At 30.1% G+C, this 19656-nt stretch overlaps 1 protein-coding gene across 2 annotated transcripts in view; it reads right to left on the bottom strand.

The window, feature by feature from the left end:
- The window catches only part of LOC129914487 (uncharacterized), a 49834-nt gene that overhangs the window by 25311 nt on the left and 4867 nt on the right, over positions 1-19656 (bottom strand). Inside the window, exons 2-6 of one of the 2 annotated variants that reach the window (XM_055993765.1) lie at positions 14783-15013; positions 10275-10528; positions 3473-3717; positions 3012-3242; positions 2742-2880 (exon numbers count right to left, since the gene is read on the bottom strand). In XM_055993765.1, coding sequence (XP_055849740.1) covers positions 2742-2880; positions 3012-3242; positions 3473-3717; positions 10275-10528; positions 14783-15013 — 1100 coding nt within the window. The remainder of the gene's footprint in view (positions 1-2741; positions 2881-3011; positions 3243-3472; positions 3718-10274; positions 10529-14782; positions 15014-19656) is intronic. The other variant, XM_055993766.1, reaches the window with a different exon arrangement.

The following is a 19656-nucleotide window of genomic DNA, read 5'->3' as shown; positions in this document are numbered from 1 at the left end:
CTTATGACAAAAATCAAAAAAAAAATTTTTGTAATCAGCATTAAAAAATGCCTCGAAGTTATGTAATTCTCGAAATTCTAATTTTGAAAATCTCCATTTCGCGATTTGAACTTGAAAATCGCGACTTTCTAGACTTTTGACGTATGTTATAGAATGCCAAAACGAAGGTATTGAGCAAAAAAAATTCTATTAGCATTCATTCCGAGGTGAAACCCTTATTTGACTGGATTATCAAATTTTAGTAGCGATTGCAAGTGATTGAAAGGAGTTCGAGACACATAAGATTAAGTTTTTAAAAACATTTTTTTACTATTTGACGCAAAAAAACCCGTGCCAATAACAGAAAAAAACAGTGGCATGCATACAACATACATATCGCCTGGGAAAGCAAAATTATTGTAACTCCATAAAGGATCTGTTAAGGACATAATACCATTTTGCTTTCCGCTGAAGATTTATGTTGTTATACCTTAATAATTATATTAATGAAACTTCGTACACATTCCAATTAAAATTATAATAGATAGCTGTTTGCTTTTTTTAATACTTTATACAATTTTATGTTTGTGTTCCATATATCAAGTTGTGGCCCGATTTTTTTGTATTGGAAAAGGTTAACACATTACAAAGCCAAAAATTGAAAATAAATACAAGAAAAATGCGAAACGAAGTCCGCCGGGTCAGCTAGTTAATTATAAAAACAGATTTTATTTCTTACTTTTTTCAAATTTCTTGAAAGTATCAAATTTTCTTGAATAAAAAGGTTTAACATAAGAGTTACTTTAAGCATAAGAGTTCGTGCGACCCCAGTCGAAGTTTGTTGCCTTCCTTGATTTTTAGAAAAATTACAGATTTTTAGTTTTCAATACACTGTTAAAAAAAAAATTTAATACTTTTCTCGTGACCTAGTATGTTTTACTGACATACATTTTCCAACCTAAACCATATTGAATATAGTTTTTTTAAATTTACCCCCAAAATCTGGATTTAGGGATAAAAAAGTTTTTTTATTTTCGATATATTGCTAATACTCTAGCTTCGTCAATTTAATATCGATTTTCACAGAAAATAAGTCATTTAATTAATATAAAAAAAAAATAAAATAAAAATTTTCAAGTTCCAATTTTTGAAAAAATGTCAAAAGTAAACAGAATTTTTTTTGTATATTATTCACTAAGCCTATGAAGTCTAGAGGTTTTATATTAAAACCATTCTTTTTATGTATTTTTGTAAAGTTTGAAATCTCTTTTTTTTTGAACAGGCCTAAAAATTAAAATCAGGGGTAAATTTAGCTAACGCCATAGTCGATAAATTGATAAATAATCAAAATCGACGATTTTTGGAGCAAAATTATCGTTTTTTGACTATTAACTATCGCGTTAGCCGATTACACCACAGGTTTTAACTGATGAAGATATCGTGTTTGCCTTTAAATGTCCTTTTAAAATTATATCGAATAATTTTGCTAATCCAATGACAATATTTTAAGGGGGAGCGGGTCAAAATTTTGTGTTCAAAACTCTGTTTTGCAAAATTCTGCTTTTTTTCTATTCTGTTTTTCAAAATTCTACTTTTTAAAATTCAGTTTCTCAAAACTCTGCCAGCATTATTTGGAAAAGCAGAATTTTGTAAAGCAGAATTTTGAAAAAAGAATTTTGAGCCCGGCAGAATTTTGACCCCAACCCATTTTAAGGCTGTAAATTTAAAAATCTATGGAGAAGCTTCTGAGTTATAAGTAATACAACGACATAACGAAGTATTTCATTCTCCTTAAGAGCAAAGCTAGAATTAATCGATGGTATTAAATGGTGGTCATGAAATTGAGTTCCTAAACCAATAGAAAATTCAGTGCAGTGCAAAACGATGAACAAACAACCGCTTAAGGGGTTATCCTTCTGAGAGAAATGTTAAAACAGCAAATATGCTTAACCCGCTGAGACACCTTCGTGAAGGCTGTTAAATTCAACTATTAATTTAAACTGTTTAGAATATTAAAAGGTTGTAAATAGCATCTTTACTATTTGTCATCTCGTATAAGTCTGCAAATAACCATAACAAGCCTTAAGACCTTGTTTCTGTCATAAACCTTAATAACAAAGATGAACTATGTATCTCTTCTGCCCCATGCAATAAAACGTAAATTCCACACAAACGCTAACGGCGGCGGCGGCGGGTAACAAAATCTAATATCATGGTTCACAATGTAAACAAAAGTTAAGTTTAGTTCGTCTTTAAGCACCTGAGGTTAAAATATACAGCATGAGTCGGTTATATTGTATTCAGCTGCTATATGCTTTGGGTTAAAACTCAGACTTAATGGCGCGTTTCCCTTTTATATGAAATAAAACGCAAATATTGACACTTTTTCATATCAATCGACTATACAACAGTGTCATCAAAAAGAACTTAGTTATTCACTCCTCCTGAGACATATGCAAACAACCTTTTAGTTAAAAGGCTTTCTAAATCATTTTGCTGGTTTGGAGTCTTATGGAGTTTAAATACAAACAGAAACAGAAACTGATGAATCAATTGGAAAGTGTTTGTTTGGTTTGTCGTCTGTGTTGCGGTACGGGGCGGAGTAAAAAGTGCTAATTTCAATGACATCCATTTCGTCGTGTTGTCAAGATGGATACTGTATTCAAATTAGTGTTGTTGTTGTTGTTGTTTTATGTTAATTGATGTTGGAGTCTGTCATAAAAAAAAAAAATGATACTTTTAAATAAATTTTCTCTACTTACTGTGATCTGCTTGTTCCGGTTTGGGTCGTATTGTGCGGCAATTTGTGCTGCTGTTTGTGATGGAGCTTGCTGAGCAACATTGGAACTTCTTTGTGGCACGTAAACTGGGCCTTGTATTCGAACTTTACCCTGGACAAAGCTGCAAATTGTTAAGACATTAAAACAATGAGAAACATAAAACAAAAAAAAAAAAAAGACGAAAGTGAGTGTGAAAATGAAAGATGAAAGTTTGACAGTGGTGGTGGTAAGTGGCGGTGGCTGTAATAATACCTCTGAGACTGAGGGTCATTTGTGAAGGGATGTGTATTAAAGTTTTGACTAGTGGGTTGTTGTTGTTGTTGTGGTGGTGGGCGTTGTTGTTGTTGTTGTTGATAATGTTGTTGGATATTTGGATCGCTTGTTGTACCCAAGCCCCAGGCATGTAATTCGTGTGCGTCTTCTGGCTTTGGTTTAAAATAGTTTCCATCAACTTGGGCACTCCGATTTATGTCGCTGATGTATCTAAAATAAGTTTTTTTGTGTCCATTTTAAAGAAGTTAAGAGAAAAAAGAAAGAAAAGAAAGGAATATTAAAAAAGTGTTTCATATCTGAAAAAAAAATGTTTTAAACTTTTTTTTTCGAAAATCATTTTTGACCAAAAAGTTCCTTCGATGCGTTAAAATAACTTAACTCACTCATCACAAATTTTATCATTGTTAATATTTTGTGGATCTCAAAAAAAAAAAACTTACTCTGATCCTAAACCTGGCCCAGAACTGACCCAATCATTTGCACCATAATCATCGTGCGTTGTTCCACCATGACCATGTGCGCCATGTAGGAATGCAGATGGATGAACTTTTGGCGGGTCGGTGTAGATGATTTCTGGTGCATGGCCATGGCCATGTCCATGACCATGCGGTGGTGGTCCATGGGATACATGTGCAATATTTGGTATATGCGCTGATCCTTCAGCATGATGCCAAGGTGGAACAATCTGTAAGAGAATAATATGTAAATATTACTAACAACACATTATTATAAATATAGATAAAAACAATTAATAAAAAATTTCTATCTCTGTATTTTATTTCTTATGAAAATTATCTTATCATTTAAATTATTAGTAGCAGACCATCAAGAATCCTATTAGTGCTCGTAATTTAGCTATGTGTGCTTTAGAAACATAAATATGGCAAAAAATGGGTTCCATAGTGATATGAAGGTAATTCACGAATTTGCTTAGGTAAATAAGATTTCTTGTGTTTTTTTTTTTTTTAATTGTAGTAAAAAATAATGTGTTTCGTCCAGGCCCAACAGTTAGGCTCGTCAGTAAGATGCTGTTGTACCCTTCATTCACTCAAAATTTGTAGTTGATTAATGATTACACTAGCTGAACAGAAATACATTAGGTACATTCGAAACAAATTTTTCCAACAAAACTTTAAGAACGCTTGTAATAATAAAATCTAAAAAAAAAATAGTATGAAATAACCCCAATAATGTGAAAAATTAAAATATCTAAAAAAATGAGCTCTTAGAAAGCAAGCCAGTAAGAATTTTAGGCTTAGTGAACCCAAATGCATTAGGTTCGCTAAGAAAATTTCTGGAATTTAACAAACAGTTAAAATAAGCATAACTTTAAAATAAGTACGAAAAATAACCCCCAAAATGTGGAAAACTAAAATATTAAAAATAACAGAGCTCCTAGAAAAAAAATGAATGTGAACTTTAGGTTTATTGACCCCAAATATATTGAGCACTAGCTGACCCGGCGGACTTCGTTACGCCTCTTTTGCTATTTACTTCCAATTTTGGAGTGTGTCAATCTTTTCTAACAAAAATCGGGTCACAACATCAAAAAACAGGTCTTTATAAACAAAAGAATGTGTTTTTTGAGTTCTATTGATCGTATTATCGAGATTGATGTTTGTTGGCTTAAAGTTTCTGTATTTAGAATACCTATGAAATATTAAAAATTTAGACTATTCATATGAGTTGGAAAACTAACTTTTTTGAACCTCTTGAAAACAATATAAAGCCAGGACTTGAAAAAATCGTTCAAAAAAAAAAATTTTTTGGAGTGGACCACGCTAACCATTTATGGTATGAACATAGATGTTGGCCGATTCTTAGACTTACCCGATATACCCACAAAATTTCATAAAAATCGTTCCAAAAATACATAAATTTTTTTTTTTGGTTGGACCACCCTAACTATTTAGTGGTATAAAAATAAATGTTGCCCGATTTTTAGACCTACCCGATATACGTACAAAATTTCATAAAAATCATTCCAAAAAAATATAGAAATTTTTTTGGTTGGACCACCCTAACCATTTTATCTTATGAAAATTCATGTTGGTCGAATGGCCGATTCTCAGACTTCCCAACATTTGTACACAAAAAATTTGGCCCTAACAATTTAGATGTATGAAAAATATTGGCCGATTCTCAGATCTAACCGATACCTATGTGTACAAAATTTCATTAAAATCAGTCCAGCCGTTGCGGAGGAGTTTGGTAACAAACACCGTTACAAGAGATTTTTATATATTAGAAGATAATATAAATTTTTCTCTCAAAATAAGAAAAACTTAATAATTAGTATGAATATTTCAAGAAATATGAAAAATTAAATATTTCAAAAACTAGACTGCTAGAAAGAAACCAGTATGATTTTTCAGCTATGAAAGAAAATAGTATGATTTTTGAGCTTAGGGAACCCAAATCTATAAAATTTGATATAAATCCTTCTGGAAAATTTGAAAAAGTTGAAAATTATTGTTGGCCAGAGTAATAGTCAACAGTGGCCCGTATATGCATACAAAATAGTCAATACTAGCATACTACCAAAAACATTTTTAGATTATGCTTTTGATACTTATGGCACTCAGTTCGTGCACTAAACACTCCTACCTACACGATGTGCCTATAAGGTACGTTAAGTTTTGTATGAAATATTTTAGTTCTTATTTCTCATGATTAAAAAATAATATTAATAAATAATTACAATAAAATAAAGATTTTAAACCAAGCAACGTGATGCTTCAAAAACTCTGAATAAACATATTTTTGCTAATTTCTATCAAAAAACAAAATTAAAAAAAAATTCTCATCACTTTATTTCAAATTTAAATAGTTGATGCTTTTACACCAGTATTTTGTTTACAAATAGTTAAAAAACGCAAATGCAATTATTCCGTTCTTATTCTCATATTCTGGCATATTTGACAGTTTTATACATAATCATTATTAATTTTCACACGCACGCTAAAGAGTGGGTAGAATTCTTTGCTAGGGTAAAACTATACAATACGCCCCAGTTTACAAAACGCCCCACCAGTCTCGTACGCACACAGGGCCCTATTTCATAAAACTACAAGACTAATAATTATTTGTGAATTTACTTGTAGCTTGTAAATTATCAGCAAATTTCTGTTTCATAAAGACTAATAACTACAAGTATCGTAGACTTGTAGCTACAAGTAAAATTTAATTTCATAAAAGTATCTGAAAATTTTTTATTTGCGATAGACTTGTAACTACAAGCGATTTTTCTACAAGAGAAGAAAGACTTGTAAAAAAAAGTATGGTGTCTAACGTTGGGTCTTTTGGGCTTTAAATGTATTTCATACAAATAATGTTATATCACTTAAATAGAATTAAAATGATAAAGCATTATAATCAAGAGTTCACAGCAATTTTTGGGTGCCATTGATAGAAAGAAATGTACTAGTTTTGTTGTTCCTTAATGAAGCGCTAATGTACTTTATTTGGTAGTTAAAGTTCAATAACAATTCAGTCTTTTTATTTGTTGTGATACCAAAAGTAGTTGGCACTACAAACTACAATTAATATTTTTTTTCTAATTGTCAAAAAGACTTGACTTTGAAATCTTTATGTATTTATCTTTCTGCAATATTCACTCAAAATAGAAGCTTTCGATTGTAGGTATTTGCGGTTTAAAGGATAAAACAACTTGAACTTAACTTTTTAAAAGGTAAAGTAAGAAGGATTCAACGTTTTTATTGAATCTCAATAAATTAAAAATACTGCACTTGGATTCCTATATGCCCCCACTAAAGAGACTGCAACGCTTGCAGATCTCATGCATACAATTCAAAGATCCTTCCAAAAATACCAATAATTTTACAAAAATTATAGTGGCCTCTTAGTTTATTTTAATGTTTCGTAATTTCTAACATCCTTTAATTTTATTTTTCTTATATTCCCTCTAAAACGCATACATCCCATATAAAATTGAGAGATATGGCATTGCAATTTTATTGATAATGCATTTAACGATTTTTATTAAATTTGGCGTACTACACTGAACCAAATTTCATCCTTTTTAGTGTATATATTTTGGCAAAATTAGACAACAAAAAAATGGATTCTCAATTACTTAAAAATAATGCGTTGTTATTGCACTTGAATTTCCATATAACCTAAATACCTATAGAGACTACAAGACTTGGACATCTGAAACATAAAATTTAAGATCTTTACAAAAACATAGTTTCATTAGTTTTTGAGTTACGTTGCACGGCGCGGGAAAAATGCGTTTCGAGAAAATTGCGTTTAAGTTTTTCGTTACCTACTGCATTAGATTTGGAGGGCATGGGTATGAAGACTATCTAGGAACTTTTGATGCTTCATATAACGCTAAGACCACTGAAAATAGTTTTTTAGATGGTAAATAATTTTTTAAACAAAAAGTGCAAAAAGTATACGAGAGATTTCCACCCCTTAACGCGGAAAAATAATGAAGATTAAGTTTGGTTTTTTATCCTTAAAGATTAATTTACTTATAGATAAATATTAAGTTCATTAACGAGTTTAAGCTTTTTTGAAGAAAGTTGCAATAGATGATGTGTTTTGCCAAGTAATATTTAGTGCATCAATGTTTTAGTTCAAAGTAATTTCACATTTTGCAACTGTAATTCATCTTTAAAACTCTATTTCATTTCTTTTTTTTTCAAGAACATAGATTTTTCTATAGTCTATTATTTAAACTAAATGTTAAGACCATAATCTACCGAAACCCAACCTTTAAAAATCAAGTTTTTAGCTTTTAAAGCCAATAATGTTCATTATATTTCACAAATATTCCTCATAATATTTCGTCTCTCGCTGCTGCTACAGAAAGTTCGAATATTTGTTTATTATTTGTTTATTTTTGTTACCCTAGTTACACTTGTAGTTTTTTTAGAAGCAAAATAGTTTGAATTTTTTTATGAAACAGAAAACTACAACTCCATACTTTATTTTTGTGCTTGTAACTACAAGTCTACAAGTACAACACTAACAGCCCTATTTAAAAACTCATCATAGAGAGTACATAGCATTATGTACTCTTTATAATGTATTTAAACAAAAAATTGTGATTTATAATATTTATGCAACGTTTAATAAAGGTTGTATAATCTAAACGCGTTTTTAGGTTGTTTAGAGCCTGAATAAGAATTTATTTTGCTTAAATGTCATTTGAACTTCACATAATTTTCAGAAAAAGAAAAAAATGTCAATAATTGTATATATTTTTGTTTTTTCATTGAAAAATTTATTTTTTTGATTAAATTTTCAATTAAATGAACAACTTGAAGTCAACTATAGTATATTGATGTATACATCAAAAAATAAGAAATTTGCAGATTTGTTCCTGATATAATTTTCGAGAAATTTTGGCCGCAGTGCTTATAAATTCATGTGTGTCTGTGTATTCATCTTTTTCTTATGTGTCTACATTTTCATACATGTGAACAATTTGTTATCAAATGAAATGTGTTTTTTTAGAGATTTCCTTCTACATACATATATGACATTGAGAACTTTCGTTCACGTTTTTGTTTATTTTTTTTTGTTTATTTTTGAATCAGATGGAGTTATTTTATCGACAGATGGAGTTGTTTGTCGTACTAATTTTCCATTTTTAGTACTTATTTGGACACAAACCTAGTATAACAATAATGGCTAGGAAAATGTTTAATAAATTGAAATTTATGTAACGTTGCATAAAGGCTACATAAAACTTTATGTATTGTATAACTATGCAGCCGTTTAGAGCTGTTTAGTGAAATCTAATAAATAAGGCTGTAATAGTTTTATGAAATAGGGCCCAGGTGTTGTTAAACAAACAAAACGAAAACTGTTCAAAATAATTTAAGTTGCTCGTCAATTGTGTTATTGAGTTGTAGTAATCTGTGTGCCCTGAAAAGAAAAAAACTGCAAAACAAAAATTTGGGACCAAAACATATTGCGGAGAGCGCAGGCAAAATTTCATTTTTTCAAAAAGTATAAAGACCATATCAAATTGATATATATATTTAAAAAGTTCAAAAATTGGGCTTCTTAGTCCTTTTTTGGCAATTCCTTGAAATCAGTTTGGATTGCTATATTTTTGCATGCGCGTATTGCACTTCGAAATTTACAAAACGCCCCAGTACAGTAAGTGTAATACGCCCCAGTAAATTATGAAGTAAAATACTCATTAACATTTTTTTTTATTTGCTATATGCTTAAGAATTGCATTAAATTACAAAAAGACGACACTGCAGCCATTATGGTCAAAAACGAAAATTATTACAGGACCGTTTTTAAAGAAGTTTAGTTTTCAGCACATATCTTGCCATATGGCGTTGCACGATTTTTTTTACCATGTATACATACCAGATTGCAACATTTGCGGCCGCAAAGCATCTCAAAATTCTATATTCCAAAATCAAATAATTTAATTATTCTAGTTTAGTACATTTGTACCTACTTTTTCCTTAGGGGCGTTTTGTCACTGGTGTGGGGCGTTTTAAACAGCAAATGAGTTACAAAACGCCCCACTTGAACTTTTTTTAAACGATTTATATATAATATATGCTAACATATTTTAGTACATATGAATATGCCAAAAGTAAGAAAAAAGACTATAGTTTTTATATTTACCAAAAAAACTATTAATTTCCTTTATTTTTTTTGTTTTATTGAAGATTCAAAAAAAGTGGGGCGTATTGTATAGTTTTACCCTATACAAAAACATCTCTACGAAAACAAAAGAGAGGCCTAATCACTTAATGTCTCTACGACCTTGCAACTCATTTGTAAGACAATTAAATTTTATTTTCAAAGAGAACTCACACAAAGCCGGCCGCACAAAATTCCAGTTTTATTCTTTAACTTTCACTTCAAACCACAAGATTTCAATCAAAACAAAATGAACGAAAATAAAACTGAACTGAGAGGAATCTCAAGCAAAAGTAAAAAATACCACCAACAACCAGATTTTTAACTCAAAATTACCCCCCATCCCCACTTTTGATGTCACACTCAGACATATGTATGACCCAATTCCAAATCTGAAAAATATTTCATTTGCCATACAAAATGCTGCAAAAGTCCCCCATTTGCAGTGAGTGAATGCCATCATGCAAACATTAAAACAAATCACACACATAAAAAAAAAACTGGTTGCGCATACGCCACCATGCCCGCCATGCCAACGCACTTCCTCAAATTAAAAAAAAAAAAACTTTCATTTTCAAAAAAAAGCAAAAAACTTACCGTATGATGATGGTTGATGAGGTGATGATGATGGTGATACTTGGTCGAGTGGTATTCCTGCTGATAGTACGAGCACAGCTTGAACAGATGAGATAATGCTGGGAAGAGGAAAAGCAGGAACTTGAGTAGAAGCTTTTTGGCTGTGCCAACTCCAACGATTAGAGGCAAAAGCCAAAATATTTTGATCTTAATTATTTTCAAAATGAGTATTAGTGCGAGGAATGACAGCATCAGTTTGCTCTTGAAGAATTTTTCTAAAGAAGAAACAAAACAAAAAACAACCATTAGTCAAACCCGGTGATGATTATTTAAATGGTTACGTGATATCGGAGTGTGTGATTTTATGGATTGGAAAGCGAAAAAAGACATTTATTTTAAAGTTGTGATTGATTTGTTGCTTTTTTTCAAAAAAATCATTTGTTTGGCTTAAAGAATTTATTTTACCAAAATTTAAGCTTAAAGTCAAATAGTAGTTAACCATTATTTTACAATAATATCTAAACAAATTGATTACTTTGTGATTATTCTTACTAACTTCTGTTAATTTTTCTTTAATTAAGGATGTTAGTTTACTTGCGTTTTTACCTTCAATGAAGTTATTATAAGAAAAAAGAAAGTTGAAAACATTAACGTCAATGTATCCGGTTCTTGAAGAGTAAAGCAGAATATATTCAATTACCAGGAATTATACACTCATGAAGATAAAAAGTACATATATACTGAGTATTCATTAAATTGAATTGGTTTCATTTAATAATATGAAGTTGAAAATTAATTGAACTTTTGAAGTAGACAGAGGTGTGTTAAGTTGCAAATATATGTCATTAAGTTCTGTCATGACCCATGAGTTTAAGAGGGAATCAATTGAATATGGTCAGTATTATTGGTGATAATATACAAAAAGTCAATAAAATCATAGAGTATTTGTATTTGTATATTTTTTGGTGTTAATTTTCAAAATTGAAATTATTACAATTGTAACCAATTGGATATTAAATTATTGTTTCAGCAAAAAACAATAGTATTATAATTTTCTCACAAATTGACTTCAAGCACAATAAAAATTTTTTGAACACAACGGCAACACCTACAATATTTGAATATACATTCTTAAAAAGACAGAAACTTATTCCTATTTGTAAAATAAAAATTATGTAAATTAAATGAATAATTTTCGTATAAAAGGTCCTCAAACTTAGAATTTTGGAAAAATTAATGTAAAGAAAAAATTTAAAAATTGCTTTTTTTTTAAAAAAATTCGTAATAAAATATTAAATATTAAATGCAATTTTTTAATTCATAAAAGAAAATGTCAATATGTATTACAGTTTATGAAAAAAATTAAAAAGTATTAAGTTTTCGAAGAACTTTTTTAATAGGTAAAAGATTTTGAAAAAATTTAACTTACCTATTTTTTTTTTTTTCAAAGTTCAACATTTAAAAAATATAGCTAAAGTTATTTTTTCTTCGTTCAACAGCTCTAATTGTTAAAGGTCTTATTTGTCAAAGTCTAAGAGAAAATCAATTAATTCAACACAAAAATTCAGTTTTATAAAAAAAAATTGAAGTAATTTTTAATTTTATTTTTTCAAAACTCTAATATGTATACTTATACCTACTACCTTTTTCTCTTCAGAATTCAACTGATAATATTTAAGTTTAAAAAAAGGTCATTTAAAATTTTCTTAATAACATTTTTTTTTTGACGTGATAACGTCTTATAAATCGATGAACCATGGCAGCCACAACAAAAAAGTGACGCAATTTTCTAACGTTACACTCTCGCACTTTCGCAGTGCGGCAAAAAATTTAAATTCAAAATTAAAAACTTACTATTAGAGATACAAAAATCTTCTATAGCTTATTTGAAAGATAATAACCTAAAGCTTAATCCAAATGAAGGATTTTTAAAAATTCCGTCATTTAATAGGGTAAACATGAATAAAACGGAAAGATGAAATTTGGGCTAAAATCTAAACGCAAAGTCGTAGAAAATTGATTTTTTTTGCTATAGATAGATGAAATTAATTTAAGAATAACTGCATTTAAGAAAAAATTCTAACAAATTTTGAAACTAAGCAATAACGCTTTGTTTGAACGTTGTACACGTGACAAAATGATGATTTTGGGTAAAGGAAATTTTTTTTTTGACAATTCTAAAGATGCCAAGTGAAAGATGAGGGAAAAAAAATTAGGCGTCTGATACGGATTTTTTTCCAACACTCTGCGTTTCGAAATATGAATTTTTGAAAAACACCTTGTTTTATAGGGGTATTTTTTAATATTGATTTTTATCTTTTTTTTTTGTAGCGTTCAAAAAATCTCAAACTTATAGGACATGTATGTTTTGGCCTTAGGTATGCATATATGTGCAAATTTCTGGAATCGTTTAGTCAGTTTTGACTGAATAACGGAAGAAACAAGTTTTAAAAAACACGTTTTTTGACCGTTTCTAACCGATTTTCATCGTTTTTTATTTTTATCTTTTTTTTCTTTAATAGATACAGGAATAAAGTGTAAGAAATAATGATAGACCATGACCACAAATATATATGTGCAAAGTTTCAATCATTTTCGTAAACACAATTTTGAGATAACGGTAAAATAAAATGTTTGAATTCAATAGGTTATAACTTTTGACCAAGAGCAGATAGAAATTTTATTAAACTTTAATGAGCATCCTGATACAATTACCTTTCGTTTGATATATCACACATAACGGTAGACTAACTACGAGCTACACAATGTTAAATCAAGAAACTTGCGAAAAACCTCAAAACACCAGTGGAGATCTGTTGCCCCCCGAACAGCCACCAGTGTGGGAAGTACGTTATCTCAGTCTGGAAATTCGACATGGTTGACTTTAAAAAATTCTAACTTATCTTGTTTCTTTGAAATAAGATTGATACGTCATATGAAAGGTGAAATAATAAGCTTTCACATGATATATAGTTTTAATAGGTTGTCAAACAAAAGCATTGATTCCATAGCCATAGCATAGCATAGAACATAAAAATAAATGTGTTTTTTGCTTTTTTTTAATGAAATTTGATCGAGTTCAAAAAATTCTAGCTCTCTTTGTAGAAGTCTCATAGACTTGATCGATATATATATTTTGAGTTAAGACTTCAGATGGTATAAAATTTTTTATAGGTTGTTAGGGAAAAAATGGAATTGATGACGTGAGAAGATAAAAATATATGTTTTCTTTGCTTTTTTTTGATGAAAATGATTGTTTTCAATAAATTATTTTTATACTTTTTGCGCATTGTAAAAATTTAAAAATGGTTTTATTCTTGAGAAGAAATATTTGGCTTTTAAATTGCATAATTTTTTTTTGTGAGCTTTTAAAATAAAAAAATTAATATAATGAGAAAATAAAAAAGGTATTTTTTTAAGCTTTTTCTTGTAGATTATGATTGTGTGAAAAAAGTAAACGCTTCAATTGACTCATTTTAAACAAAAGCACACAACCAGTTTTCTGACGACGTTATCACGTAAAATCATCGTCCGTAAACCGACTTTACGACAACCTCTTTTTTTTCAAAATTCTGAGTTTGAGGACCATTTTTTTCAAAAACTCTGCATTAAATTTATTAGATTACATCAGTTAGGAATGAGCTTCGTACTTTTAAAAATGTGTTCTTAAATATAGTAGGTGTTGCCATTCTGTTCAAAATATTTTTGTTTTTGTGTTTGAAGTCAGTTTGTGAGAAAATTCCATCTATTGCTTAAACGATGGAATCTTCCATCCCATACTCCCATTTATTGTTTTTTTCCTTAAATTACCTAAAGAATCTTTTGGTATCATTTAATTTATGAAATTAAGCAAAAAATATGGTTTTGTAAAAAAAAAAATTATTTTACTTTTAAAAAATAATTCGGCAACATCGGTAATTTTTAACCTACCTATAGAGGTTTACCTAAGTATTTTTAATTACCGACGTATGAAAAAAAGATCATCAAAATCGCAGCAGTTTGGCCGGGTTCCCTAAATTTGCTTTAGTTACTCCACTAATATATTACATTTTTGAATTCACACTAAAAATTAAAAACTTAAAACTTTTAGGTAACGCTAGGATAGTTTTTTTCAAATTTAAATTTTTCACATTTTCAGAACACTTTGAAAAATAATTGCAATTGGAAATAATTTCAGTTAAAGAAAATTTGTTCAACTGTGATTCCAGTTTCTAAAGGCTTGGAGAAAATAACTATGACATTTTTAATGTTGCAATTTGAATACACATTGCATTAGTTAGCCACATAACGAAGAAGAAGGAGAAGCAGAAACGCAGTCTGCTCAAATTTAATCCATAAAAAACGCGCAACAACAACAACACCATTATTAGGCGATGGATACACTGGTATGCGACCTTTCAAAGCAAATAATTTTTTATACTTTTTTTTTAATTTATGAAACTAAAAGGCCTCTACCCAAAAATATTTTTTAAACCCTTTTTTTTTTCGAAAAACAAGAAAGAAAACAAAATAAGTTATGCAAGACTCACGTATTTTCTTCTTGATAAAGAACTTCCCCGCGTCTCTTGCTTCAACTTCAGCCTTCGGTACTAATTCCAATTTGACAATAGCTCCATTGCCTTCAATTGATCGCGGTGAAATTCTAAATGTTGCTCCATCGAATACCATTTCTGGTAATTTCAATTCAACGTCGTGTGTCATAACGAATTTAACACTTTTTCCATAAAGTGCATTTGTTACTTCTTCAATTGGTGATTCAGCTGAAAAAAGACAAAATTATTATTTTTTTGTTTTCAAAAATAAAAAAAAAATGAAATAAATACCACAAAATTTAACAATAAAGAAAATATTGCTTTTTTTCTATGAAGAGTGTATCATCGTCAAATTTTATTCAACCGAATTTCTTGTTATATAATTTCATAATCTTTTCTTAAGTTGAGAAGATTAATTTGTGATAATCAAATAGGAAGCAACTTTCATTGTGGTTTTGACGCAATTCATATAGGTTCAGTGACTTTACAAAATAAAAATTAATTTATGTATATCTTCACTGATGAGAGTGAAAGTTTGGTATCAGTTTTGTTGTGTTTTGTCGCATATTTTATATTTGGTCAAGTTACTTCAGGCAAATTTTGAGTTGAGTTAAGAACAAAAGGTTGGTTTTTGATTTCAAGAAATGTCAGAAACTTGTGTTTAAAAATGATTGATTGGTATTTTTCATTTTGAAACCTAAATTTTGCAAAGATACTTTTACGAATTTGGCAATTTTATTCAAATTGAGTTTTTGTATTCAAAGCAAATTTTAGTTTATTTTAGAAGCAAAAGACATCATTTTGAATGGATTTTAAAACCAATTCTGATTGCGGTTTTTGAATTCCTTTGACGTCCCAAGAATGGATTTAATGTCACTTTTTGACTGTATGTTTTTCTGTCTGTTTTCCGGATGAAATGGAAAACAAAAGCCTCTGGAAACTTCCAACATACCTGTTAACTTCGCTTATTTCCGTTTTGGTTGATAGAGTGTTTTGAAACAAAAACCCCAAGCAATTTTTTAAATGACACCTTTTGCATCTCAAAAAGTTGAAACATTTTGACTTTCCTTTCTTGTAACAGTTTTTTTTTTATAACCCTTAAAACATTTAGAGTCTCTATGGGGAAAGAGGAAGACAATTTGATTGGATTTTTGGATGTGCGTTAACGGAGAAAACAGGAAGGTACATCAGAACATTCAGTATAGTGGAAGCAGACATACACTATCAAAAACCTTTGTTTGTACAGTAAATGCTACTTCCCACGCACCAAATCTTTCGTCTGGTGTGTCGAGTATTGCGTTCGTTTTTTAGGTTTTTTTTTCGAGAATCAAGTTCCTAAGTGCAGAAACTGTTTCTTAACAATAAATTAATTTTCTTTCAGATTTTTATTTGACGCTAGATGGTGCCCCAAGAGGGTTTGACTTTTTTCTCATTTGAAATAGGTATTAAAATTAGGAATTATGAGGCCATTTTTTAGATAAAGTTTTAAAGGGATCGGGTCAAAATTCTGGCTTCAAAATTCTGCTTTTTTAACGAAAATTCTGTTTTTCAAAATTCTGCTTTTTTTCTATTCTGCTTTTCAAAATTCTGCTTTTTAAAATTCTGCTTTTCAAAATTCTGCCAGCATTATACTTAAACAAAAATATTCTGCCAATTCTGTTTTTTTTATAGCATACATGCTGACTAAAGAAAAATACACCTCATTAATGTAATTCAACATTGGTATTTTCCTAATTTTTTTTGTTTAAGTGTCGGAAATATTTTTTAAATGCATAGACTTACTTTCGAATAATATCTATAACTTATTGGAACCGATGTTGTTTGATACAAAATATTCCTTTTCTTATTCAAATTTTTGATTATTCATCTTTATTTGATAAATTAAAAAAAAAAATTGAATTATTTTCGGAAATGTTTAGTATTAAAGCAAAAATTAATATGCATTCAAAGAATGACAAATTATGTAGGTAAGTAATCAAATAAGCAGACAATTTATCAAGAAGATGATTTTACAGAATTTTGCAAAAAATGAAAAAAGGGGTTGGAAAATGTTAAAAAGCGCGCGCTTTTTAACATTTTCCAAACCCTTTTTTAATTTTTTGCAGAATTTTGAAAAACAGAATTTTGAAAAGCAGAATTTTGAAAAACAGAATTTTGAAAAACAGAATTTTGAAAAGCAGAATTTTGAAAGGAGAATTTTGTAAAACAGAATTTTGAAAGCAGAATTTTGACAAAAGAATTTTACCCCGGCAGAATTTTGACCCCAACCCAGTTTTAAAGTAAAAAATTTTGATGAGATTCTTTTCTACATTAAACACCGTTTATAAAAAGGTATAAACCATCGTTATTCTAGGACTAGGGGTTTAGTCAGGGGCAAGTATGTTTATTTTATTATAACAAGCATATGAGTAGCACAAAAAATAAAATGAAACCCAAAAAAACATGCATGTCCTGACTAAACCCCTAGAAAAATGGTTTACAACTTTTTTGATGTTTCATAACAAAACAAGGAAGATGAGGGAAGCAATCTTGCCAAAAAATAAAATGCACGTTTTCTACTGCTTCATTGGTGACAAACAGTCCAGCACTGTAGGAGATCCTACGTTTTTGTTGATGGCCCCTTCAGCTCTGTTTGAAGCACCTTCTGCTCTGTTAGAGTCTCCTAGAGCTTTATTCGGGCCTTTAAAACTGTACCCTACAACTCTTTTGGGACTGATTTGTTGGAGTCACTTGCCACAAATTGTTTTTCGTAAGATGGATTGTAGCCGTGTAAGTAGAGATCAGATTCACTCTCGATAAAAAATTATTAGTTTCATAAGAGTCAATATCCAAACAACATGGAGCACGAATAAGCCCTTTGAGGAACCCTATTAGAACAGATTAAATAGGCATTTAAAAAATAAAAAAATTGTTACACTCATGAAACTTGACAAAAAGTTTGCTTTTGGGATAAGAACCAAGGATAAAAAAGTCTATAAAAAAAAGTTGGGCGGAAGGTCAAAAATATACAAAAATTATTTTAGTCCAGTAAATAAAGGAGTTTTACCCTACAAAAGGTCCGGTAGTTCTAAATTTTTGATATGTTGTTAGGTATGGTTAGTAGATAGAAAAACCAAATTTCCACAACCACGCCCCCTCCGCCCCCTTCAGCATCACCGAAAAACCATAGAAATCTGGCACTTTTTTCACTTTTATGCCCATAACTTTCTTCTGGTGCATTTTATTGAAAAAAAGTTGTTGGTAGACTTGTAGAAAACATAATTTCCTACGAAAATGACCTTGGTAGTATTTTTATACATCCAAAAACAACGAAGTTATGAAGCTTCCAAAACATGTAAAATTTCGGATTTTGCAATATTTTCAGTTTCTTGTCACTTAACAGTGCTATAACTCTTTAACAATTGACTTTTACGCAAAAGTCTTCATAATCAATCTTATAGACAATTTAATTACCTAAAATAAAATGTAACCCACTTTGATTTTGTGAATCAAATAACCGAGTTAGGGCTAAAATAGTAAAAAAGTATTTTTGGTAGTTTTAGAAAATTTTTTAATTATCCATTAAATGAAGGATTTGAATCCCACAAAAAGTCGGGTGGTTCTTATTCTATATTTAATCAGGTTCTAATGGTAGATTGAAAAAAAAATTCATAGCCACGCCCCCTCCGCCCCCTTAACCATACCCCAAAAACCAATTCTGCATTTTTTCAGTTTTATGCCCATAGCTTCCTTCTGGTCATTTAAATGTGAAAAATTAATGTGCAAAATTGTAGAACACAAAATTTTCTACAACTTGCACATCCAATATCCACCAAACTAAGAATTTTCAAAAAAAAGTTACAATTTCCGTTTTTCTTTATTTTCAGTTTCTTACCTGTTTACAGCGCTATAACTTCCCAATTTTTAATTTTTAGCCAAAAATCCTTTTGTAGGGAATTCATTTGCATAACTTTATTATTTTGATAAGAACCAGGTAATAGTAAGTGTTTTTATTTAATAAAAGTCGTATTTCTTAATAACCTAGTTTAATATCTCATGCGCTTATAAAGCGGTGGGCTATGAGTGGACGAAGGTAAAAGAATTGCGTTATGAGGGGAAGGGGTAGCAGGTGGGGAAATATAGAAGTAATAGGTGGAGTTGAAGATGGTGAATTATGAGAAAAGTTGGCTTCGTTGAATTTTTCTTCAAATTGATCGATGATATCTGATCTTCTTCGTCGACATCTTCATAAAAAATTCAAGTGGACGATTTTGACAGGATTGTCCACAGCAAAAATTACAGAATGTGGAACATTTAAGTCCCTCTTTCCTGCATCTGCCAGCTCCCATGCATCTAGGCACATAGGTATTTGCATGACACAGCTTTCATCAATTTTTGGGGAGCAGGATCTTGCACAGTTTTAATGGGTTGCAATACGTGGCATCCTCTCGTCCAGCCCCATTTCAGAGGTTTTTCTCAATACCCATCCACGCCATGATCTGGTGATAAGTCCGGAGGAAATGAAAGTGTGCTGGATCTGTTGTACGCGGTAGTTTGCACAAATTAAGTTAGTTGAACTGCTCATAAATTTGAAATATCGAAGAGAGCTTAGAGATATGACTACTGTCCTCTCCATATAAAGCCAACAAGATATGTTCTTCCGCCTCCGATACTTTCTGATCTCTGGCATTTGGGTCCTTAGCTTCTCTGCAGCTTCAAGAGCAGAGGGGTTTTTGAAACATTTTGCAAAATTTGTTTTTTTTCCGAAAACAAAGATGTTTGAGGTGGTGTCACATTCACTTATGGCATGAATGAGACGTTCTCCATAGAATTGAATGTGAAAAATGGAGAATTCATCAGATAAATTGATCCTCCCAGGTTTTCGAAGGTAC

Source organism: Episyrphus balteatus, chromosome 3, assembly GCF_945859705.1.
Source record: "Episyrphus balteatus chromosome 3, idEpiBalt1.1, whole genome shotgun sequence".
Classification (NCBI taxonomy): Eukaryota; Metazoa; Arthropoda; class Insecta; order Diptera; family Syrphidae; genus Episyrphus; species Episyrphus balteatus.
Note: the sequence above shows the minus strand (reverse complement) of the source record. Positions and strands in the feature narration are given on the sequence as shown.